Raw genomic sequence first — 22,096 nt, forward strand, 5'->3', positions numbered from 1 at the left:
CATACACACAGTAAACCGGTCAACACGTTTTCTCTCTGTGGGAGCAGATAAATCACATTTTTACTGAGAAGGTCAACCCCTCACCTCGGTGACCAGTTTAATCCAAGATGACAGCAGACACAAGCAGATGCTATAAACCCTTCAGAATGTTTGCTGCAGTTTTTATTTAAATTATTAAATGTTTAGAAGAAAAAAGGCTTTCTAAAGGTCAGAAGCATGCCCCTCCTGTTCTGTTTGAGACTGTGGTGACAAACGTGTCCCATCAAACATTAGATGTGAGACGGGTTATCTATTCTTCAATTGGTCCCACAGCAGATTAGAATGGCTGACCAATCTGTATACATGCACATGATTTAAAGACAACCCTACGGTCTTCCTGGTGAACTCTGACCTCCCCACGGCTAGAACAAAAGACACAATTTGCCTGAACAACATTGTGTTGCCCTTTGGGTCCAACAAAAGGACAGCGTTTTCCAGCAAACTTCACATGACCGTTGACAACAGGAGGGCAAGAATCAGCTGTTCCATTAACCCATTTCAAGAAATTTCCTCACATTACACACGTATGCGGCAAAGAATGCGTCGTCTAACTTTATGCTCTCAAAACACATTCTGGGAGCAGCGTGCCCAGTTATGTTGCATTGCCATGCACTTTCCCAGGACTTTTCAGTGTTCTCCTCGAGACAATGTGTACATTGAAGACAACACGAGCACAAAAGGCTGTGAGTTTCATGTGGAACTGACACAGCCATGACGGATCTAATTCCATTTAGAGCAGCTCGCAGCTCTCCACTCCAGCCTGAAGGATGTCCACAGGGAGACAATGGAAGCGATTACGTAACAACAAGGAACCAAAAGTGGTCCCGTTATATAAGAGGAACACTATATAGTGGTGCCCCATATGTTTTAATTAGAGTTAATTAATTTCTGTTTATCCTCATACTTATTTGCTGGAGATGCAGCTCCTACCTGCTGCTATTACGCTCCATAATAAAACTACTTGGCTAAATCAATCAGGGATGTATGCTGAGGATTTGTGCATTTCTCCAGAATCCTGCATTATGAATAATTGATGTAGAAACAAAAGGTGGGGGAGTCGTGTTTCATGAGCAGGGATTTTACAAGCGGATGAAGAATAAAGCTGAATACTAAAAATGTAACGTTTTTCCCTCAGAGTTTCATGATGCTAAATAGTCTGCAAAACAAGCTAGCCTAAAACATTTTTTCATGCCTCTAAACAACTTTCTAACATAGTATAGCGGTAAATATTTTGTTGGGATAAAAAGAAAATGGAAAAAAGAAAAAAAATCTGAAGTGGTTCTCTCACATTTGTCTAAAAACCTCAGCCAATAACACAACTCGGTCCAAAATTAACAATGGTACCACCTGGTTGTCTGTCTCACCGAACCCCTACACACGCTCACATTTAGCAGCAGAACACCACTGGTGTGAGAGGTTCTCCGCTCAATAATATCAGAGGAGGAGAAACAGCTGGCTGCTACCACTTCAACTTTAGAACAAACTATCAGAGTCCCAAAAAGAAAAACTACATTAGAAGTTGCAAAAAACAAAATAAGTTTTGACCAAATAAACGGCGACTGGTGTTTAGCACTATCTTGTTCAATAGCTGGTAATGCGGGTTCCGGTGTAATGTGGATGTGGGCCAGCGATGCTAGCCGACGGGAGGGGTGAAAGTTCCTTGGCCATGTTTGTGTTTAAATCTTAGCTTGTTTAGTAGATTTTTCTATTGCAGCTTTACTTTAACCCTTTGGTGCATAATGGTCACTACAGTGGACAGGTACTCATAATTGTTATTTATTTGTTTTTGCTATTAAGCACAGCTGTTGAAGACTTTATTGCATTTGAGCCCCTCCATTTGGACTTCAGTAAGACAAGCCACCATATTTCATGCTCAGAATGTGCGCTGTCCACTGAGGTGGACATGTAATAAATTATTTGTAAATTATAAAATTTTACAAAAAATGTTTGTTGAAATGTGTTTCATTCACACCTAAAGATGAATGAAAAAATTGTTACAAAAATCATGGTTGAAGATTTCATAATTCATGCATCAAAGGGTTAAGCATGTATGTGTGCAGTGTTAAAGAGATACAATGCAACTTTTTCATATTTTTAAATAATTTTCTTGAGCTAATATGTACTAAAATAAAATAAAGTTATTGAAATGTTACTCAGATCCCATCTATCTCTCCCTGCGGTGAGAACACCAACGTCAGAGTTGGCGGGAGTCTCCTTCCAGCACATTTCCTGCATGTTTTAGATCATGAGCACAGCTGATTTACTTGATTTAGTGATTAATTGCTCCTGTACAAAATAATGGAGCTGTTAGATTAAGGTGTTAAAAAGACAAACAAAGACAAGCAAGAAAATAAGTTTCATTTTTGGTTTTACCACAAAGAATAAATAACGGACACTAGGGGGTGCTATAAGCAAGCTAAACCGCCTAGTATCCCATCAATGTCAATTATAAGACTGACCTTCTCACATATAATAACTGCAATCATATTCCTGCTTGTCAATGCCCAACATTAGCACAAATCCACTCCTTTGGAAAGAAAAAAAAAGACGATTTTCATGTGAAAATAAAACTCCTAACAGTGTGGGGGAGTCTACATTAAGGTGGCATCCTGATTCTTCTGGATGATGGGTCAAATGCAGGTATGACACGTACGGATATTTCCAGAACTCCTACAATGGACTCTAAAAGCAGAAAGTGTTCAACAAACTAAAATATTAAAGACGGACTTTTGACCAGAGAGCTCTCTTGCCTCACCGTCTCCTTGAAGCTGCTGCTGGAGCCTCGCCACACCAACAACACACAACCCACTTTGGCAGTGAATACTTGGAGAGCCAGATGCTCACATCATAAATTTATATTTTGACAGCCAGAAGAGTTTAATTGAAGGTGTGGAGGACCAAGAGATTTATTTATTAGACTCTCTAAACATTTAAACTCATAAGTGTACTATATAAGGGAAGGACCGATATATGAATAAATATCGATATATTAACCATTTTTTTCTACTATAAGCCTGCATCAATCGATAAACCTCTGATATAGCTGCTTTAAGGCCAGACATTACTATGTAAAAGTTTTGTTATAATTCTACGTATTTGCACATTTCTCCATCACTCTATATAATAATTCGCTAGTCTTTTGACACTATATTTAAGTCTTTTTTAATGTTGAAAACTCAATTGAATCTTTAGGATTTCTTGCATAAATGTTTTTTATATAAGATTTTCTGCTGTAGCACCATAATATCCCCTCTGCGGGACAATAAAGACATTTTCTCTTCTACTTCTATTCTACACCCAGTCTCAGAAACGGGGGGATGGTTGCTACGATGCACTAAAAGGCTCCATCTGTAGCTTACATGAATATGTTAAGAACTATTAGTAAAAATAATATAAACATAATAATAATAATAATAATATAATATATAATATAGACAATTTTATTTTCTTCTTATATATTTTATCATTGATATTTCTCTGTTGTATTTATTCTATTTAAATGTGTATTCACATTTATGAAAAACATCTGCTTAATAAATGCTCTAAAACTTTATTGTCAACTTACATTTCTTCATATTTACCAGTTTAGTGTTTTAATACTTGATCAGTTTATAGATATTTTGAATAAAATTAGGTAAATTCAGCCTTAGACAAACCCAGACAAACATCTAATTAATTATTATATGTATGTGGTTTTCATTGCTGTAGAGAAGCTGGTCATGTTTTTAATTAAAAAATTTAAATATTCAAACTAAATGGAAAAGTTTCATTAATTAATGGTACAAAATAATCTGCTAAGCTAAAGAACGTTTTCCAAACCAGAGACAGCCTTTCTCCTGAAGGGTTTTCAGATATTTTTCCAAACAGGTAAATTAATTTCCCAATCAGATGCAGGGTAGTGGTGCCACAGGGACATGTGATTTGTTTACACATCTTATTTTAGTGAACTCTAGTAACCAAACTACATAGAAACTCGAGAAGTCAACAGTAAAGCAGGTCGTGTGTGGTCATCTTTTAAATACAACATTAAACAAATCCTTGAAAAAGAGTCTTAAAGACACAATGTGTAGTTTTTACTTTTAATCTCTGGAAATATCCATCAAAATGTGGTTGAAAAAGAATAAAATGATGTCCAGTTGTTGAAAAATATTGGCAACTTCATAACATATAACCATAAAAATGGAGTCTAAAGTAGAGCACAGGTCTAGCGCCTTTGGGGGGATGTCATGTTTCCTTCTGGCCAGCTCAAGGCGCTGCATCTGTTAATGTCACACTAGATGATTGGCTGGATGTACGACTTATGGAAGTGCCGTTACCACGTTCAGAAACATTTAGGTGGTATGGAACATGCATTTAATAACTGCTAAACTCTTTCCAAAACATGTGAAAGAACATATTTGACAAATGAATGCAATACATTTTGGCTGATTGGTATTGCCGTTGTATGATGACATCATCAACAGGCGCAGGACCGTGAGCAGATTAAAAACTACAGCGCCCGAAAACTACAATCAGCTTTGGATTCTCTTAATGGAATTAACTGAAAGACCATGAAAGTCTGAGGAGTCACGCTGAGGTTGCATGCTTTCTGCTCCACAGGGAACATTTACCGTAATGTTTTTAAACTAGGGACAGTGTAAAACTACCCTTAAATGTATGTATGTAGTGCCCCCTAGCACCAGGAAACTACACACTACCACTATAAGTATGAAAGAATCCAAACACTCACCGGGTGGGGTGTCTGACGTTCTCATCTTGGTTGGTTTTGTGGTCTCTTTATTTGTGTTGGAGTCAGACTGTGGAGATGTGATGTCTGGAGCTACAGTGGTGGTCACCTGGGTGAGGGTAGGGGGAGCCTCAGGGCTTGTCGGTGCTTCAGGAGCATCAGTAGGAGGAGGTGGTGGAGGAATTGGTGACGGTCCCACCGTGGAATTGAGTTCAGATGATTGTGCGGCCTCATTATAACTTTGACTTGTGGTGGTTTTTGTTGTTATGGTTGCTGGCACGATAACTGTGGGGGCAGATGTTGTGGGTGAGTCTGTAGAGGGTGGAGCTTTTGTAGATGTGAAGTTTTGAGGTGTAACAGGCAGGTCTGTTGGTTTGGCAGCAACATTTGGAGGACCTTGAAAAAGAGACGACAGGATTCAGTGAGAGGCTGGTGTGGAACATTGGTTAATAAAAGTGCTTTAGTGGTTCTAGTTCATACTTGTGACGGGGACTTGATCCTGGGCCGAGGCCCTCAGGGCTACACCAAGCAGCAGGAGCAGGGGACACACACCCATTCTGCCCTGCACAACGGAGGAAACGTCAGAACCTTAAATTTCAGTTAAATCAACAAAAATATGTTTAATGTATCAAAATGACAACAGCCATTTGATTATTTAAGCAACTGTCAAATAAATAGTCTACCTGAAGGAGCGAAGGTGGCATCAATCACTCATTCGAACAGAGTGTTCCTAGAAACCAAAGGAAACAACGTTTAGTGAAATTGTGAGTCCTAAAGTTATTATAAAAACTTCAAATCACAATCCTTTTACTGTCATGAGTTCCCACAAAACAACACTTTTTTGGGTGAATCTGGTTCCACATCACAAGAGGATATTTGTACATACAGTGAAGAAAGATAAAATAACCCACGCCTTTAAACCAATACTAAAAAATAACTGGATGGATTACACACCATTAAAGGTGCAGGTGTGCAGAAAATAATCTGTATAACACCAGGTAGGTCATGCATGAGTAGAATGGTGAAACAATGTTGGTTTAACTTTACGTTTACAGCAGCTGATCGCAAATAACGACAAAAAGAAAATTCTGCACCAAAGACAATACCAGATCATTATTTTAATACATAAAGAAGAATGTTACGGTGTTAATTTAAAATCTCGTCCAGATTAGTGTTTCTGTGATTATTTAATCATTATTTTTCTGAATCGCAGTCACACCTAAATTCCTGCCAACATTGAAAATCTATTCTCACACCTAACACAGGCATGAGGACCAGAGGATAGACGACTCCAGCAGATCTCGATAAAAGTCGAGCTGTCAATCTGTTGTATTTTTTTCTGTTAATCCCAGAGGCTAACTGCACTGTGATAATCCCTCAACCTAATCCCATGGTCTTGACCCTGGAATAATTCTGCCTGTCCGTCTTTGCTTACAGTGATACTTCAACACTGAACTGAGCCAAAAGCTGCAGAGTTGCCACACACACACACACACACACACACACACACACACACACACACACACACACACACACACACACACACACACACACACACACACACACACACACACACACACACACACACACACACACTGTTGCTTTACATCACAGATTACTGCATCAGCAGACAAAGGATAAACTGGGTGCTAAAAACTCTAATCTCGCCAGTTGCCAATCCGCTGCTGTTTCTGAACCGGGAACATTCAGGGTGCTTTGGTTCTAGCAGAGGACAGTCTGACTTTCACTGCAGGCAGCAACTGGACATGATGAGCAAGTGTTGTCGTCAATGAGGATGCTATTAACCTACAAATCCAATTATTGCTCTCACTTTCTCCAACTCATCCACTTAGCCAACAACGACCAGAATAAAATCCGAAAAGTGTTCCATTATAGATCAGTTTTAATTAATTAACTATTGGATGACAATGTAAGTTTCATTTTTTGTCACTCTTCCGGTTTCCTAACCAAGTAGCCGGAAACATGTGGCATTCCTGTTCCAACATGAAGCACAACTGGTTTGATCACAATCTTTACAATTATCACAGTATCACTGTCACTAACCAACAGTCCTTCAATGTATGACAACAATTCTACTTTACGTTTTTCTGGCACGTAAATTCTTCTACAGGAACTTCCAAATTGGTGAACTTCCTCCTCTCCCTTGGAAAAAAAAATATATGTGTGTGTGTGTGTTAGGATTTGTCTGTAGAGCTTGTTTCACACTGAATGCGATACGGAGGCGGTCTTGTTTCTGTACAGCTTCCAGACAGACTGCCATTCATCTCCGGGTATCTGCTGCCACAAGAGCACCAATTGATTATAAATTTACCATACTATTAACTTTAAAATATACGTGTAAAATAGCGTGAACTATAATACCCTGTGAACTGATATTGCTGTCACTGATAAAAACAAAAACCAGCAGAAATAATGCAAAACCAGCTTTATTTAGAAATATAGTGGATGCACCTTGCAGAAACACTTCTCACTTCCTGTCTGGCTCATGGAATTTCTTTAACTGTGACAATCCACAAAAGACGTCTGGAAAAAAAAAAAAGACTCATTGCAGAAACTTTCTAGATCTTGGGTGTAGGCTTGGGCGGTATTACGGTTTACAATCAGTATTAAAAATAGCAACGGTGTCAGTTCCAATAACAGGATTTATAGTATTTATTTATTTATTGTAGGAGACAAAGATAAAAATAGGTTAAAAAAATGATAAATAAAGGTAATTTTATGTATAAAACGGATGTATGATTGCATTTTCAGCTTTACTTAGTTTAAAATGTTTTGTCCACATTTTAGAGACATTCCAAAAAGCGTATGAATGTGATATCATGCGACAACGTGAAGACGGCGCACAGAGAGAAAAATGGCAGCTGGCGCACCAGCTCGCTTGGTGTTTAAAAAGAACTCAACTTCTGCAGTTTGGGAGTATTTCGGTTTCAAAGCAAATCTAAAAGAGAGCCGGTAAACACTGATGAGGTAATTTGTGCAAGCCTGCTGTTAAAAGAGACAACAACACACTTTTTAGGTAGATTTATGCAGCCAGCCTTCCCCGGTGTTGCGGCTAGCCCTAAAGTCGGTATGTCGGTGTCGCAAGCGGGTTTCGGTCCACAACGCCCTAGGTTGAAGCATGCAAAAGGTAAACCTGCTGATTTTTTGGGGCAAAAAAAATGTTTCTAAGCTACGTTTTAAAATAAAGTTGTTAATATTATGTGTGTTATGTCGTTATTGTTTTAGTAATAGTGTATGTTATTCAGTTTCTGAATGGGGAAGGTTCCAAACAACAGTTTGTTATTTCCACTTGAGGCTTACGTAATCATTTTTAAATTAGTCTCTGTAATATCGTACGCCGTGGTGAAATGTGGAGGAAACTAGAGTGTATTAAAATCTGGATACCTCTCAAGTCTACTTGGGAGCTCCGGATATGGATCCGAACCACACCGCAGCAGGTGTGAATGCTCTGATTGGACTCAATGCTTTTCATTTAGTCAATAAATAAAAAATCTTCAATGATATCTAGAAAAAAAAGTATACTTCTTTATCAAAATTAGACCAGTTAATTTTTAGCCCAGTGAAATTTTACTGTTTTCTACTAGCTTTAAAAATGTTTTGTAACAACCGTCGACATAGAATTTTAATTTATGCAGAAGCTGTACGGGAATCGAATCGCATCTAATCCACATTCAGTGTGAAAGAGGCATCTAAACAAGGTCCATTGTAGCACGTTTCACTCATCTAAGACCATAGATTAGAAAACGTGTTTCTCTGTATAATAAAATTCTTACTTTGCTGCCCAAAGTATCACTTCTAGATGCAATTAAAAAAGAAACATGCAAAATGCAATCAAACAGTTACTTTTAAAGAAGTGTCCTAAATCTATAAAATCTAATCTAAATCTCAGCCCCTTATTCCCAATCTCTCCAGTCTTCCTCTTCACTAAATCACAATGGACCCGTGTTTGGTTAGAGTTGGTGTGATGGACACAGGTCACCAATTAATTCTGCCATCATCAAGCTTTTGTATGTGAACTTATTGAAACATGACTCATTTTTCAGTGTGCAGAACAGTCTGTCAAAGATAGAAGCCAGACCTGTAGCTAACCATCACTGCACAGATGTGGCTTCAACCCGAGAGCTTTTTATCTACAAGATGTGTAGCACCAACAGTTCGCCTCACCAGAGATGCTTCCTTCATAATGTGTTTGGGTGGTTTTAAGAACGTGTCGTCTTCCAGTGTGTGCATTAAATGCATTTATTTTCACAGCAGACTTTTATGTTTGTTGAGCACATCATTCAACGACGCTACTCCTCAGGGCTATGGTCTCACTGTAATTCATTGCAAGAGTTGGAAAGTCCTCTCCGTGCCTGTCCCTCTGCTCAGCTCTATGGAGTGCCTGGCGCTTCAGCTCCCTGGACCCACTCCCACCATCATTGCTGTTATTTACCGTCCCCCTAAACCACATCCTGACTTTCTATCCCAGTTTGCTTCACTCCTAGCCCATTTATCCACTCTGTCATCCAAAATAATGCTGCTGGGTGACTTCAATATTCACATGGACAATAACACTCTCCCCATCACTAAGGACTTTTCTTCATGTCTACATAGTCATGGATTTCACCAACACATCGATACTACGACCCACAATAAAGGACTCATCCTGGACTTAATCTGCTGCTCCGGGCTCATTCCTCTCAAATGCTCAGTTACTGATCTCCACATTTCTGACCACTTCTTTCTTTCATTTTCTCTCCAACTACCTGTTAGCCATACTAAGACATCACGTCTTAGTCATTTTAGGAAAATCAACGACATCAATCTAGACACGCTCTCTTCACATCTTTCAACTATTAACTTCACTGACAAACTCTCCTCTCCCGATGAACTGACTAACCACTACAAATCCAGCCTACAAAACATCCTTGACACCTTGGCTCCATTAAAAACCCGTACTGTCTGTTTTTCCACATCTGCCCCCTAGTTAACATCTAACCTCAGAACATTAAAAGCCGAAGGACGCCAGCTGGAGCGCCTCTACAAGAGAACGGGCCTCTCTATACACAAAGACCTGTACATCGCCCACCTAGCCTGTTATAAGGATTCTATTTCTCATACCAAATCAGATTACTACTCCAGTCTCATCAACTATAACAACGGAAACTCCAAAACTCTTTTCTCAGTCCTCCATAAAATTTTCAATTCTCCCTCTATACTACCCCCTCACTTCTACTCCACTGACACCTGTAATAGCATCCTTTCCTTTTTTAACCATAAAATCATCCAAATCCACCAGAGTCCTAGCCCGGCTGACCCCCACGTACTTCCCCCTGACGATCTCACGTACTTTGAATCCTTCTCAGCTCCTGATGCCTCCTATATCTCGGATCTAATATGCAAATTCAAGCCCACCACCTGTCAGCTTGACCCACTCCCATCTTCCCTGGTTAAATCCTGCCTCTCATCCCTGTTACCCTTCATTTGCTCCATCATTCACGCCTCCCTCCGGACTGGAATCGTTCCCTCAGCCTTTAAAACTGCAGCTCTAACACCATTTCTCAAAAAGCCCGGCTCAGACCCCAACAATTTCAATAACCATCACTCCATCTCCAATTTACCATTTATCTCTAAGATACTTGAAAAAGTTGTTGCTTACCAACTACACTCATCTATCCATCAACTCCCTCTACGAAGTCTTCCAGTCTGGTTTCCGCCCCCACCACAGCACAGAAACGGCTCTGATCAAAATCACAAACGACCTCCTTCTTGCAGCAGACTCAGGCCAGATTTCCATCCTCATCCTACTCGATCTCAGTGCAGCATTTGACACCATCTCACACACAGTTCTACTCCATAGACTATCTACCATCGGCATATCAAAAACTCCTCTAAATTGGTTCAAATCATATCTATCTAATCGCACTCAATTTGTCCAACTGCGCACCTTCCACTCTAACCCCAAGCCAGTTACCTCTGGAGTTCCTCAGGGCTCAGTCTTAGGTCCCCTTCTGTTCATAATCCACTTGCTCCCACTTGGCAATATCTTCAGGAAATTTAATATTCATTTTCACTGCTACGCCGATGACACCCAGCTCTACTTCTCTACCCAACCAAACCCCCCGCTCCCTTCATCCTCCCTTTTCAGTTGCCTCACCGATGTCAAATCCTGGTTTTCTTCTAACTTTCTACAGCTCAACAGCAATAAGACTGAGATCCTTCTCATTGGCACCAAGTCATCTCTATCCAAAACCAGTTCATTCTCACTCAGCTTTGACAACACCACACTTCTCCCCACCGCCAAAGCTAAGAGCTTGGGTATCATCTTAGACAACACTTTATCCTTCATTCCTCATATTAACAACACAATAAAAACTGCTTATTTTCATCTTCGCAAAATCAACCGGCTCCGCCCCTCCCTCAGTCAGCACTCCACTACTATTTTGGTCCACAGCCTGGTCACCAGTCGCATCGATTACTGTAATGCCCTCCTCTCCCGTCTCCCTCTAAAATCACTCAATAAGCTACAGTTAGTCCAAAATTCAGCTGCCCGGATAATCACTCAGACCTCCACTTTTGATCACATTACCCCTGTCCTGCAACAACTACACTGGCTCCCTGTCAAATACAGAATTGAATATAAGATACTTCTTCATGCCTTTAAAGCCATCCATAATCTCGCTCCTCCACATTGTCACTCCCACTCGCTCTCTCCGATCATCATCTTCACCTTCTCTGTCTGTTCCTCGCACTCGTCTCTGTACTATGGGAGCCAGAGCTTTCAGCCACTCAGCTCCAAAACTCTGGAACACTCTACCGCCTGACGTCCGCAATATAAACTCCTTCTCAACCTTCAAGTCTCAACTCAAAACTCCCATGTTCCGCCTGGCTTACTCATTGTAACTGTCCTCCTTCCATCTACTCTTTTTAGTCTATTATCCATTGTACTGCTCTGACTCTACCCTTGGGAATTACTTTTAGCATTTATTTCTTGTTGTTTTTATTGCTTGCTGTTCCTTATATTTTGTCTTGTACAGTGACCTTGAGAGTTTTGAAAGGCACTTGAAATAAAATGTATTATTATTATTATTATTATTATTATTATTTAAAAGTTACAGGGCAAGTGCTTCTATTTGTTCAACCTGATCTTTTTGAAGGTATTTTTGTGAAGGTCACTCTTCATGCAAATAAACAATTAATTATTGGTAACATATACCGACCACCTACATCTCCAAAACTAGAGTCTGTTACTAACATCCTAGCTACGGTTTCATCATTGGGAGTTTCAAGAGAGATGGGGGATTTCAACTTAAACTGGAATCATCCCTACACATATAGAACGCAACATGGTTAACGGGGCTAATTTGACACAAATAATCACTGAGCCTACTCGAATTAGCTCAAACTCTAAATCTCTCATTGATTGGATTCTTGTTTCTCATCCAAACAGAATTATGACCTCTGGTGTTCTCTCTGACTGTTTCAGTGACCACTCCATTATTCATTGCATTTGGAAAATTACTACTTCTCATCTTTCTCCTAAATATATAATGGTTCGTGAAACTAAACGATTTCAATATAACTTATTTATCAATGACATGCTAAGGATTAACTGGTATAGACTTAATACCGGATGCGGAAGCTGCTTGAGACTTTTTTTTTTATTTGAATTTAAGTCAGGATTTGTCTGTTCTTCATTGAACGTTAAGGAATCGCATAAAAAGATCAGGGCCGCACTTAAAATATATTTTCTACAGTTCTTAAGATATTCAATAAATATTGATATAGAGAAATATGATATTGTTTTAACAATATGCTTTTTTTGTCGTCCAGCCCTTGCTCAAAGTAGATCTGCTGCCCCTCCACATCGAGAGGAGCAGGTTGAGGTGGCTCGGGCATCTAGTTAGGATGGCTCCTGGACACCTCCCTGGCAAGGTTAGGTTTTCTGGGCAAATCCAGACAGAGACCCAAGGGAAGGCCCAGGACAATTGTCAATTGTGCCTTGGCACAACAGAGGGAGGTGCCATGAGGTGTCATGTCACATTGGGAGTTACTGCTGAGCTCTGGCCGGCAACATATTAAAAACGAAAGAAAAAAGGTCCGTGAAGTTTGCTTTTGTAAACAGAATAAGCTGAGACAGCAAACTGGAGCGATGCAGCGCTCCTGCAGCTTCTCTCCGTTAGAGCTGCAGCTCAGATCACGAGACTGCAGAGGGCCTGTGGAGGACAGACACCTTTGGGAATGGCTTGTTAAAAAACTCAATGAGCGCGGTAGGGATGTCCCGTTCCGATATCGATATTGGAAGTAATTTGATATTGGCCCAAAAACACTGTATCGGATTATATTGGATTGCATCAAAATCTCCGATATAAGCAGTCTGTTAAGGCTCAAATTTTTGCAACCAATGGATAAAAAAAATTGTCTTTTTTTTTCATACTTACTGTTATCGGCTCTTGTTCTCCAATTGAGTAATATCACTTGATCAAGGCTTTCATACATTCCACACTACAAACTAGGTAAAAATATGTCTGATTTGATCTGATATCGTATCAGATTGATATCGGTATCGGTCAATACTGAAGACTGAAATGTCGGTATCGTACTGGAAGTGGAAAAAGTTGTATGGGGACATCTCTAGAGCGCGGCTTCACTCTCAATAAAAACCAAGTTATGTCCAAGATGAACGGAAGTCTGCAGCAGGGCACAGACCACCTCCATACCCTCTTTATGCAGCCATCACCTAATCTTTTATAAAAAGGACACAATTGTGCCACATTACCGCCACGGTCTGACCACTGACCAGGTCAGCAGCACCAGTGTGCAGATTCAGTACTTAATGAGCTCAGCTAACTAATGAAAATACTCCTCTTTGAGTGCAATCACACAGTTGTAAAAGCACTAGGCTGTTCCCATCCCATTTCATTCATACAGTAAATGAAACACTTATAGATAGAATATAAAGGAAGTCCAATTACATCACTGTGACAACCAAAAGGCCAAGACATAAGATCAGTGCAGAGTTATTATTTAACGGGCGAGTAATGACTCCGATCGGCAGATTTATTGAATGCTTTTGAAGTCATTTTTAACCCTGAGTGTAACTAAAGTACTGAATGAAGTTATTATTGAAATCGCTAAGAAAAAGTTTATTAAAATGAAAAAGTTTATTAAAATGACAAAATTTAATAGAACTACACCAAAAATGAAACCTACTAAAATCTCTTGGGTCAAATGCTTAAAAAAAAAACTTCAACAAGGAGGACTAAACCTAACAGATCCTTTAAGTCACACTGCAGTGGTGGTCAAAGGGGCTTCAGCATTCATGCAGAGAAAAGTTTCCTCAGGCTTTCTCACGAGCCATCCTTCTCCGTTCGCTGCTGCAGAGCTGGATAATGCTCGTCTGTCTGTCTCCATTCATGGCATATTAATACTGTTTCTATGTTTTCAGCGGGAGGAGGTCTAAAGCAACGGGAACACTGTGAATGCTTCTCTTCACGGGAGACTGAAGTATGCCTAACTCAGGGCTGCTAAGACTCTTTGCTCTGAAACAAACCGCAGATTATACGTCCCCAGTGCCACATACAACAGCCACAATCCTCTGAGCTTCCTCTTCTGAGGGATACTACACCCTGCCGGTGTGGTTTGTGTTCATGTTGGCTCCATTCATGGGCTGGCGACTTGATAAAAAAATGATGAAGCATGGGATTACCATTCTGGATAATTACAAGGACAAGAGTGACCACTATGTCTGTTATTAAAGCCTGTGATGATGATTCTGGTCCATCGGGCTGAAAAGATCAAGAAAAATCACTTGTTTAAATGAGTGAAAGTGGTGAGTTGGTGGCGCTCTGCTCCGTGTCCACTGGATTGTGGGGTTTCTCACAAAGGGTGATGGGGGCCTCTCGAGCTTTCCCACTTTGGGCACAGAAAGGATCTAAAGGCGCAAACCATGGCCTCCCCACAAAAGCCACTGTGACCTTCAAGTGTGGTTTGGAGCCAAACGGATGGCTCAAGGGCCAGAATGAAACTTGATTCACTATCACTAGCACCCTTTGAAACTCAAGCACCATAACTGATTTCTAGATGCAGCATGCAGCGATGGCTGGACATCAGCCCTTTATACGCTTCTCGCAACGAACAAAATGTGATTTAAGTATCAGAAACCACAAAGCTCTAAACGCTGGCACTTAACTCCAATTTGGGTTTCTTAATCCTCCTGAGTATTTACTCTCTAAGGAGATGGTTCAGGACTTTGATTCCCATTTAAACTTATTTTGTGTGTGTGTGTGTGTGTATATATATATATATATATATATATATATGATATGAATATTGCAAGAGGTAGAAAAAAACTAATAGTTTGGTTTGCTGCAACAGCAAATTTGGAAACAAATTAGCTTCCATTTTTTTATGTCTCAACAACGCTCTTATAGTAAAGCTATAAATATGTTGTTGAGATAAATGAAATAGAAACAATTAATAAAGTGTTGCTCTCCCATTTATGTAAGAACCTCTGCCAATAGCACTTTTCAAACTGAAAGCAACCATTGGACCATCTGGTTGTCCGTCTCACCAAACTGCCACACTTTCGCACTTCCCTGGGTTCTCCTTTCCAGTCCCTAGTAAATTGGTCTTAAAACAGGAGTCTTAAACTCCGGTTTTTGAGGACTGCAATCAAGAATGTCTTAGTTGCTTCCCTTCTCTAAAACGCTTGATTTAACAGTTGAATCATTTGTTCAGTCTGCTAATCGCCTGCAGATTAAAATCAAGTGTGTTTAAGCATGGAAACATCAACATGCTGGACCTCTGCTTTTGAGGCCCGGGGTCTGAGATTCCTGCCCTAGAACATATTTTGTATACTATTAGAAACTGTTCTTTGAGCCTCTATACATTGTTGGGGTTCAAAAAGGCCAGGGAGCCCCAATAAATGACCTAATACGATTGTATAATAAAGCCCCACAATGGAAAGACAGGTTTATCCAGCCCAATTAGTGAGGACATGAATGTTAAATGGACTGCGTGATGATTGATCGGTTTACCTTGATGGCTCTTTGATGCTGCCTGCGCTGTGTACAGTATCTGTATAAAGTCCCATTAGTTGTCACACACCCTGGTGTGTGGTGAAATTTGTTCTCCGCATATGACCCATCCCCTGGTGAACCAGTGAGCTGCAGACACGGCTGTGCTTGGGAACTATTTGGGGGTTTAACCCCCCAATCGAACCCCTTAATGCTGAATGTCAAGCAGGGAGGCATTGGGTCCAAATTTAAGGGTCTTTGGTATGACCCGACTGTGGATTTTAACCCATTCTTCTTTGTTGTTGTCCTCTTGTCAAACTAAAGAAGTTAGCAGTAGCTCTAGTTAGCGTTGTTCTGCAGTTAGCTATCCGAGTTGAGATGGCACTTACTTTTGGTATGCTAGCCATGTAGTTTGAATTCAAAAAGATAAATGCAGTTTCTACAACTCCTTTATCGATCCAAGTACTTCATTGATGTTAGCAGCTAACTAGCTAACAAAGGTGACTGTACCTCTTTGTCAACAGCCACAACGTGCTTCTTTTAAGATGCCTGTGTATCAACATCATTCTGCCATGGAAGACAAGTTCTACCTTGTAGATTTCGTGCGTGCTTTTCTTGAATTTTCCTAAAATGCTCTAAAACTTTGGATCTTTTTCCAGCTTGCTGTGATACTGTTGTTTGGGCTTTCCTGGTGACGCCACTACTGAGTCGGAACGCCACTGTGCATGTGAGTCAAGGACAGAAAGGCAGATGAAGCAGTAGAAGATACAGCGCCAGCTTTGAAAGATAAACAAAGCTTAAAAAAAAATAACACTGACGTTGATTATTACATTTGTTGTCCGCAATTTTGGTAGTCGGCAAAAAAATAAAATCTTGAGCAAGCTTGGCAGCAATCTCTCTTTTTTCTTTTAGTCAAAATCTATTTTAGATGATGAAGTCCGAGGTAGCCAAACAAGAAGTGAAATATATTTTGTACCGTCACCTCACCAGGTCATTCTTTTAAAAAAATTGAGCTCAGAACAAAGTTGTTATCAGATCAGAAGGTTGGACAAGAACTGTTCACACATCAGTTTGGCAGAATCTCGAAACATGAATCACCGCAGACATTTTTTCAAATGGGGACTGTTACTCATTTGCTTAATTTAATCCAACAATGACTCATTTTTGTCAGGAAGCAAATAATGAACCAATCCATATTGAATCATCTTGATCAAGATGATGAAATATGATGAAATTATACAAATTATATTGTGGAGTATTAAGTAAAATTCTTATCATCCCCATCAGCTAGAGTTTTGAAAGGGCACACAGAGATGCTGATCATATCATCGAGGTTGCTGCGGTCATTTCGTTTCTGCTACAAGAAGAAGCAAAGGATTTCGGCAATGGCCATCCCACTGTACCCTTCTCTTCCTCAGAACCATTCATCAACAAGACAAGAGGTTTGTTTTAGTCCCCTCCCTTCCCCTACATTCATCAATGATGCTTTTAAAGCCTTCTTACATACTCACTGGGTTTAAAAAAACTAAAATAAAATAAAAGAGTTGAAGACGGCCTTGATGGTTTACTGATGCCAGGGGCAAATATAAATGTTTACAACTATGGCTCTCAAAAGTTCTGAACCCTACCCAAGTTTGGCCTTGACTTGGAGACTTTTTGAATAGGATAAAAAGTTACAACCCGTTTCTATTACCACCAATAAATGACAGAAATATTTTATTTCATTTCTGTCTCAAATTAATTGCACATTCCTGGTTTTGTGAAATGACTGCTTCCTAATCCTCTAGCGGTGTTAATCCTGTCAGACTGAATTGCAGACTTCTTTCACATTAAAACACACGGGCCCTACAGGTGGAAACAAAACCACCCAAAGAGCCAACTCATAATATTCTGCCGAGCTCTGAAATTGTGAAACTTCTCAACTCTGAGGTAATCCACCCAATGACACCTCCTTAAGAGTTCCCACATGACAATTTAAAGTGTCGTTTATTTTGGGAAACTGGGACAATCATTCATTTCAAAAACACGGTGTGAAGATCACTCTGCTGAAACCCTCTCTGCCTCCCAATGTCTGAAATAACTCAGTTCTCTTAAAATAGCTTCCAGGAGACACAGAGAGATGATAACAGCTCTGCTTTCCTCTGTCATATGGTCAAGATGTGCTTTATTCTCCTCCGTGCTTCAGCTCTGATGACACGGTGCGGCTTGACAACCGGAGATGGTGCAACAACTTTTCTTTTTTTGCAAAGAAGCGAGTGTTTTCGGGCCTGACAAGCAGAGGTCACGGCAGCCCTGGGTAGCACTAACATGACATGACCTCAGTGAGGCTGATGTGGAAGAGCACACAGAGGAAGGAGTGGTGTAAATGAGCTGCGGATCTCTGAGTCAAACCAGATGTGAGAAGCTCCAGGGAGCAGATACGACAACCCAGATTCCTCAGGATGAAGACGCTCTACTCTGCTCATTCGATCTGGTGCTTTTATCGTTTAAAGCTTCAGAAGTGGGTTGTTATGGAAAAAAAACCACGAACAATTAGTATCTTACCTGCTGTAGATAGCTCTTTGATCAACTGCAGCTGGAAGAAGATTTGACCATACTGACAAGCTAACAGCTAGTCGCTTTGGGGCCAGCTCAAAAGCAGATTTCTGCTATAAAATAAAATTGCTATTTAAAATAATTACATAGCAGTTGGCGATTAACTGTTTCGTAGACATATTTTGCCACATGAGGGTATTTAACATCAAAAATCTGTGGAAAATCTCTCATTCATAGTGAGAACGGATGCTCTGGCCAGAATGATTGTGAGCCGTGAAATAATCATCAGTGCTACGGATTAAGATAGGCTGTGTCCAAATGCTGGGGTAGTATTCTCATGAGGACTCGTCCTACATGGTCCACACAAGTCAGGTCTTCCGTCGACTGCTCAGACCAGGAGTGAGTGGCAAGTTTTTGCCTTCATAATTATTCCCGCTCCTACCTCAGCATATTTCTCATCCCGTCAGCGTATTTCCTGTCCAGACCTGCTTGGGGCTTGCGCCTGCCGATGAGGTCATCATACTACGGCAATACCACTCGGACAAAATATATTGCATCTCTTTTTCAAATCTGTTTTTTTATGTATGTTTTGGAAAAAGTTTAGAAGTTTTGTGAGTAAATTTGTGTTTCTTACTGCCCAAATGGTAACATTACTTCTAAAAGTTGTATGTTCAGCCAGTGATCCTCGTCATCAACAGGCGCAGGACCCCAAGCTAGCCAGAAGGAAACATGGCGTCCCCCAAAGAGGCTAGACCAGCACCTTATATACTTTAGACATGATTTTTATTGTTAAATGGTAAGAAGCTGCCAATATTTTTCAACATCATTTTATTCATTTCCAACAATATTTTGATGGATATTTCCACAGACTAAACGTAAATACTACTGATTGTCTCTTTAAGTTTTAGGAATTTTTTACCACTAGATATTACTATATTAACATTTAAAGCTGTGCTTCTTACCCGCTTTGTTCGCCATTATTTCTAAAACAAAGATCTCCAGTTTGCGTCATAATGAATCCTGAAATAACCTTTGCCAACGAAAATACACCAGAACCGTCCTCCAAATTCTGGGCAAATGAGAACACATATTAGGTGTTTCTCAATGTCAATGAATCTGGCCTCGATGTCTTGGTCCCGCCCTGGTTGCCTAGGGGATACGTCTTCAGGAACCGCCATGGCGTGTTCCAATGTTCATGTGCTACCCAGGCATCTGTTCTCAGTTTGTTAGCCGTTTAGCTAGCGGACCAAGGACGTGTCTTGTAGCCAGGTCTTGGTCAAAATTTTTTTCCAGAATGCAGCATGGTATTTTCAAAAGGATGGCGGATCAGGAGCCAACAGCTACTTCGGGGGCAGGATCTAACTCGTTTCCATATTTGATGTAACCAATATGTACACAATTTAAAAATGTAAAAGGCTCGTTATACATTTACATTGAAACTTATACAGATAATTTCTAACTTTACCTCACGTGTCACGTCACGTGAGGCAAGTCTGTTCCATTTAACCGTTATCTTTGACCAAAGAAGGACAGTGTCCTCATAAGCAAGGTGCTTTGACAATGAGAAACATCCTTTGTTCATTCTATGAATTTGGACCACCTTGTTGCTTCACTGTGACGTAATCGACAGTAAAATGTGTAATGGGAAAGAAGCAGTCCTTGGATTTGGACACAGCCATTGAGTAAATGAGCCTTCACACAAACTTTTATATGATTTAGATTTAAATTATGTAAAAATGACCGAAATCTACTTTGTAACTGGTCCCAGTGTGAATAGCTGTTAGATGATCTGTCCAGTCAGAACTAATCTGTGTTTCTCTAAACTGAGTATGCATAAATATTAAATCCACAGCTGGCCAGATGTTGACTGTTCTCAACACAACTGAACCACGAATAGTGCTTTGGATGAACTTTTATCTAACTTTCCTCAGTTTTCCACGTCAAACAAGATTTTTTTTAAATAACAATTCATGACAGCAGCTCACAATCTAAGTTGGGACAAAGTAACTAAAGTAGAAAAGTGTCTCCAGAAGGAGGAGGATGTTGATCCTCGCAGAAACTTTGGGAGAGGTTGTGACTGAAGGGAAGGGCTGGAGGAAGAAAGCAGCAGCTGCTGTGATTTGAAAGAGGATACACGATTTTTAGGGCGACCTAATTCACGATGAAGACCCAGACAGCTCCTCCACCCACGAAACCAGCCAGCACCCCTCCCTCCCGCTGATCGTGAAATAATAACAAAGCATTGATCAGAACAGCGGACTTTGCAGTCAGGCAGTCCAGGGACCCCTCTTTGTTTGTTCCAGCGCCAGCCGCATTCGTGTCGCCACAACAATCCCACTCCTGACTTTTAATGTGCCGCACTCATAGTTTTGACCCCCCTCATTTTTCTGAAAGCCCTCTTTGCCTACGTTTCCCTCCCTGCCTCAGAGCTACTTCCCAAACGTTTAATGGTTTAAACTAAAAACCTGCTCGCTGTTCCTGTGCAGCTAGCGGGGCTACAAAACCCAGAGCCCATTTATGGGGGCGCACAGCCGCTACATCAAGAGGAAACATGCTCTACGACGTTGTAACAAGTGATTCGGGCTTTGCGCAACAAAAACAAAACAAACATAAACTTACCACAACTCCTGTGGCGCACTAAGGAAGCACGTGAAGTGAGAAATTGTTGCTAATTTGGGATTTATCCGCTTTTTTCTCCTCCACGTTTTTTTTCAGCCCCGGCCCCAGTCTCCACACCCCAGGAACCGAGAGTGTGAGCGGGGTGGGGGGATCTGGGTGATAGCGGAGGAGGGAAGCACAACCTGGGACACACTGCCAACACTTCGCAGTCTCTTCCTTCTCTTACATCCAGAGAAAACGAAGGCACTCCCGGAGAAACGAGGCAACTCGCTCTTGTTTGACGTCCAGGCGGAGGGGCTTTTTGATTGCCTCTTTGGATGATAACCCCCACAGTTTATCGTGTTTCCGGGCGCGTCGGCCGACTCTTCTAATCCGCCATGTTGTGCGTCTGCATAGGAAGAATGGGAAGCAGCAAAAAAATTCCCAGGCCAGGCCCAGACTCCTCTTCGACTCAAATCCCCATAACAAACAGCGACATCTGCCGGCGGAGCTGTGATCTACACTGCAGCGGTCCGAACAAACCAACTAACGCCAAAGAACCTCACGCTTGCACACAGGGGCGCCCCCAGAAATTTTTGGGACCATTTGAAGGTGGCCTTTATTCTAATTTATTTAAAAACAATGTTTCCAAAATACTAAACTCAAATTAAAGCTGTTTTCTTGGAGGCGCCACTGTTTGTACAGAGAACTTGTATTCATTTATTTTATTTATTTTTTTAAACTAAAAAACTTCCCTAAATGTCACTGAAAAGTAAAAGAGCAGTATTTATAATAAAAGAAAATAGTAATTTTTAAAAACATATTTGTGATATAAATCCCAATATCGCAATAAGCAACAGCAGTATGAACACACTTTGATGTAGCTTAGTGGTTTGCGTAAAAAAAGCAAAAATAAATCAATATATTGACATTTTTTGTGGTTCGAAATCTAGCTGCCCTTTCGTAAAAATCACACACAGAACATTTGTCCATCATTTGTGTGACACAACTTCTTCAGTGTTGTGGCTTCTCCTTCCTATCCTGATCTGGGTCTGGAGACGAGGGAGCAGTCAAGATGTGAGCTAGTCTAAGGTGATAGATACTGACTCAAACACCAGCACTGGTGATCAACTTTTAATAACTCTAAATACTGCATCAGTCTCCCATTAAATCCTTCCAC

The 22,096-nt window shown here is 40.5% G+C and overlaps 1 protein-coding gene across 1 annotated transcript in view; it reads right to left on the reverse strand.

Annotated features, from left to right (window-relative positions):
- The window catches only part of ptpra (protein tyrosine phosphatase receptor type A), a 30,868-nt gene extending 9,541 nt beyond the window's left edge, over window positions 1-21,327 (reverse strand). The window contains exons 1-4 of the mRNA XM_015959338.3: window positions 20,938-21,327; window positions 5,449-5,495; window positions 5,246-5,327; window positions 4,769-5,161 (exon numbers count right to left, since the gene is read on the reverse strand). Coding sequence (XP_015814824.1) covers window positions 4,769-5,161; window positions 5,246-5,327; window positions 5,449-5,469 — 496 coding nt within the window. The 5' untranslated portion in view covers window positions 5,470-5,495; window positions 20,938-21,327. The remainder of the gene's footprint in view (window positions 1-4,768; window positions 5,162-5,245; window positions 5,328-5,448; window positions 5,496-20,937) is intronic.
- Window positions 21,328-22,096: the final 769 nt, after the last annotated feature.

The sequence above is a fragment of the Nothobranchius furzeri genome, chromosome 3, assembly GCF_043380555.1.
Source record: "Nothobranchius furzeri strain GRZ-AD chromosome 3, NfurGRZ-RIMD1, whole genome shotgun sequence".
Classification (NCBI taxonomy): Eukaryota; Metazoa; Chordata; class Actinopteri; order Cyprinodontiformes; family Nothobranchiidae; genus Nothobranchius; species Nothobranchius furzeri.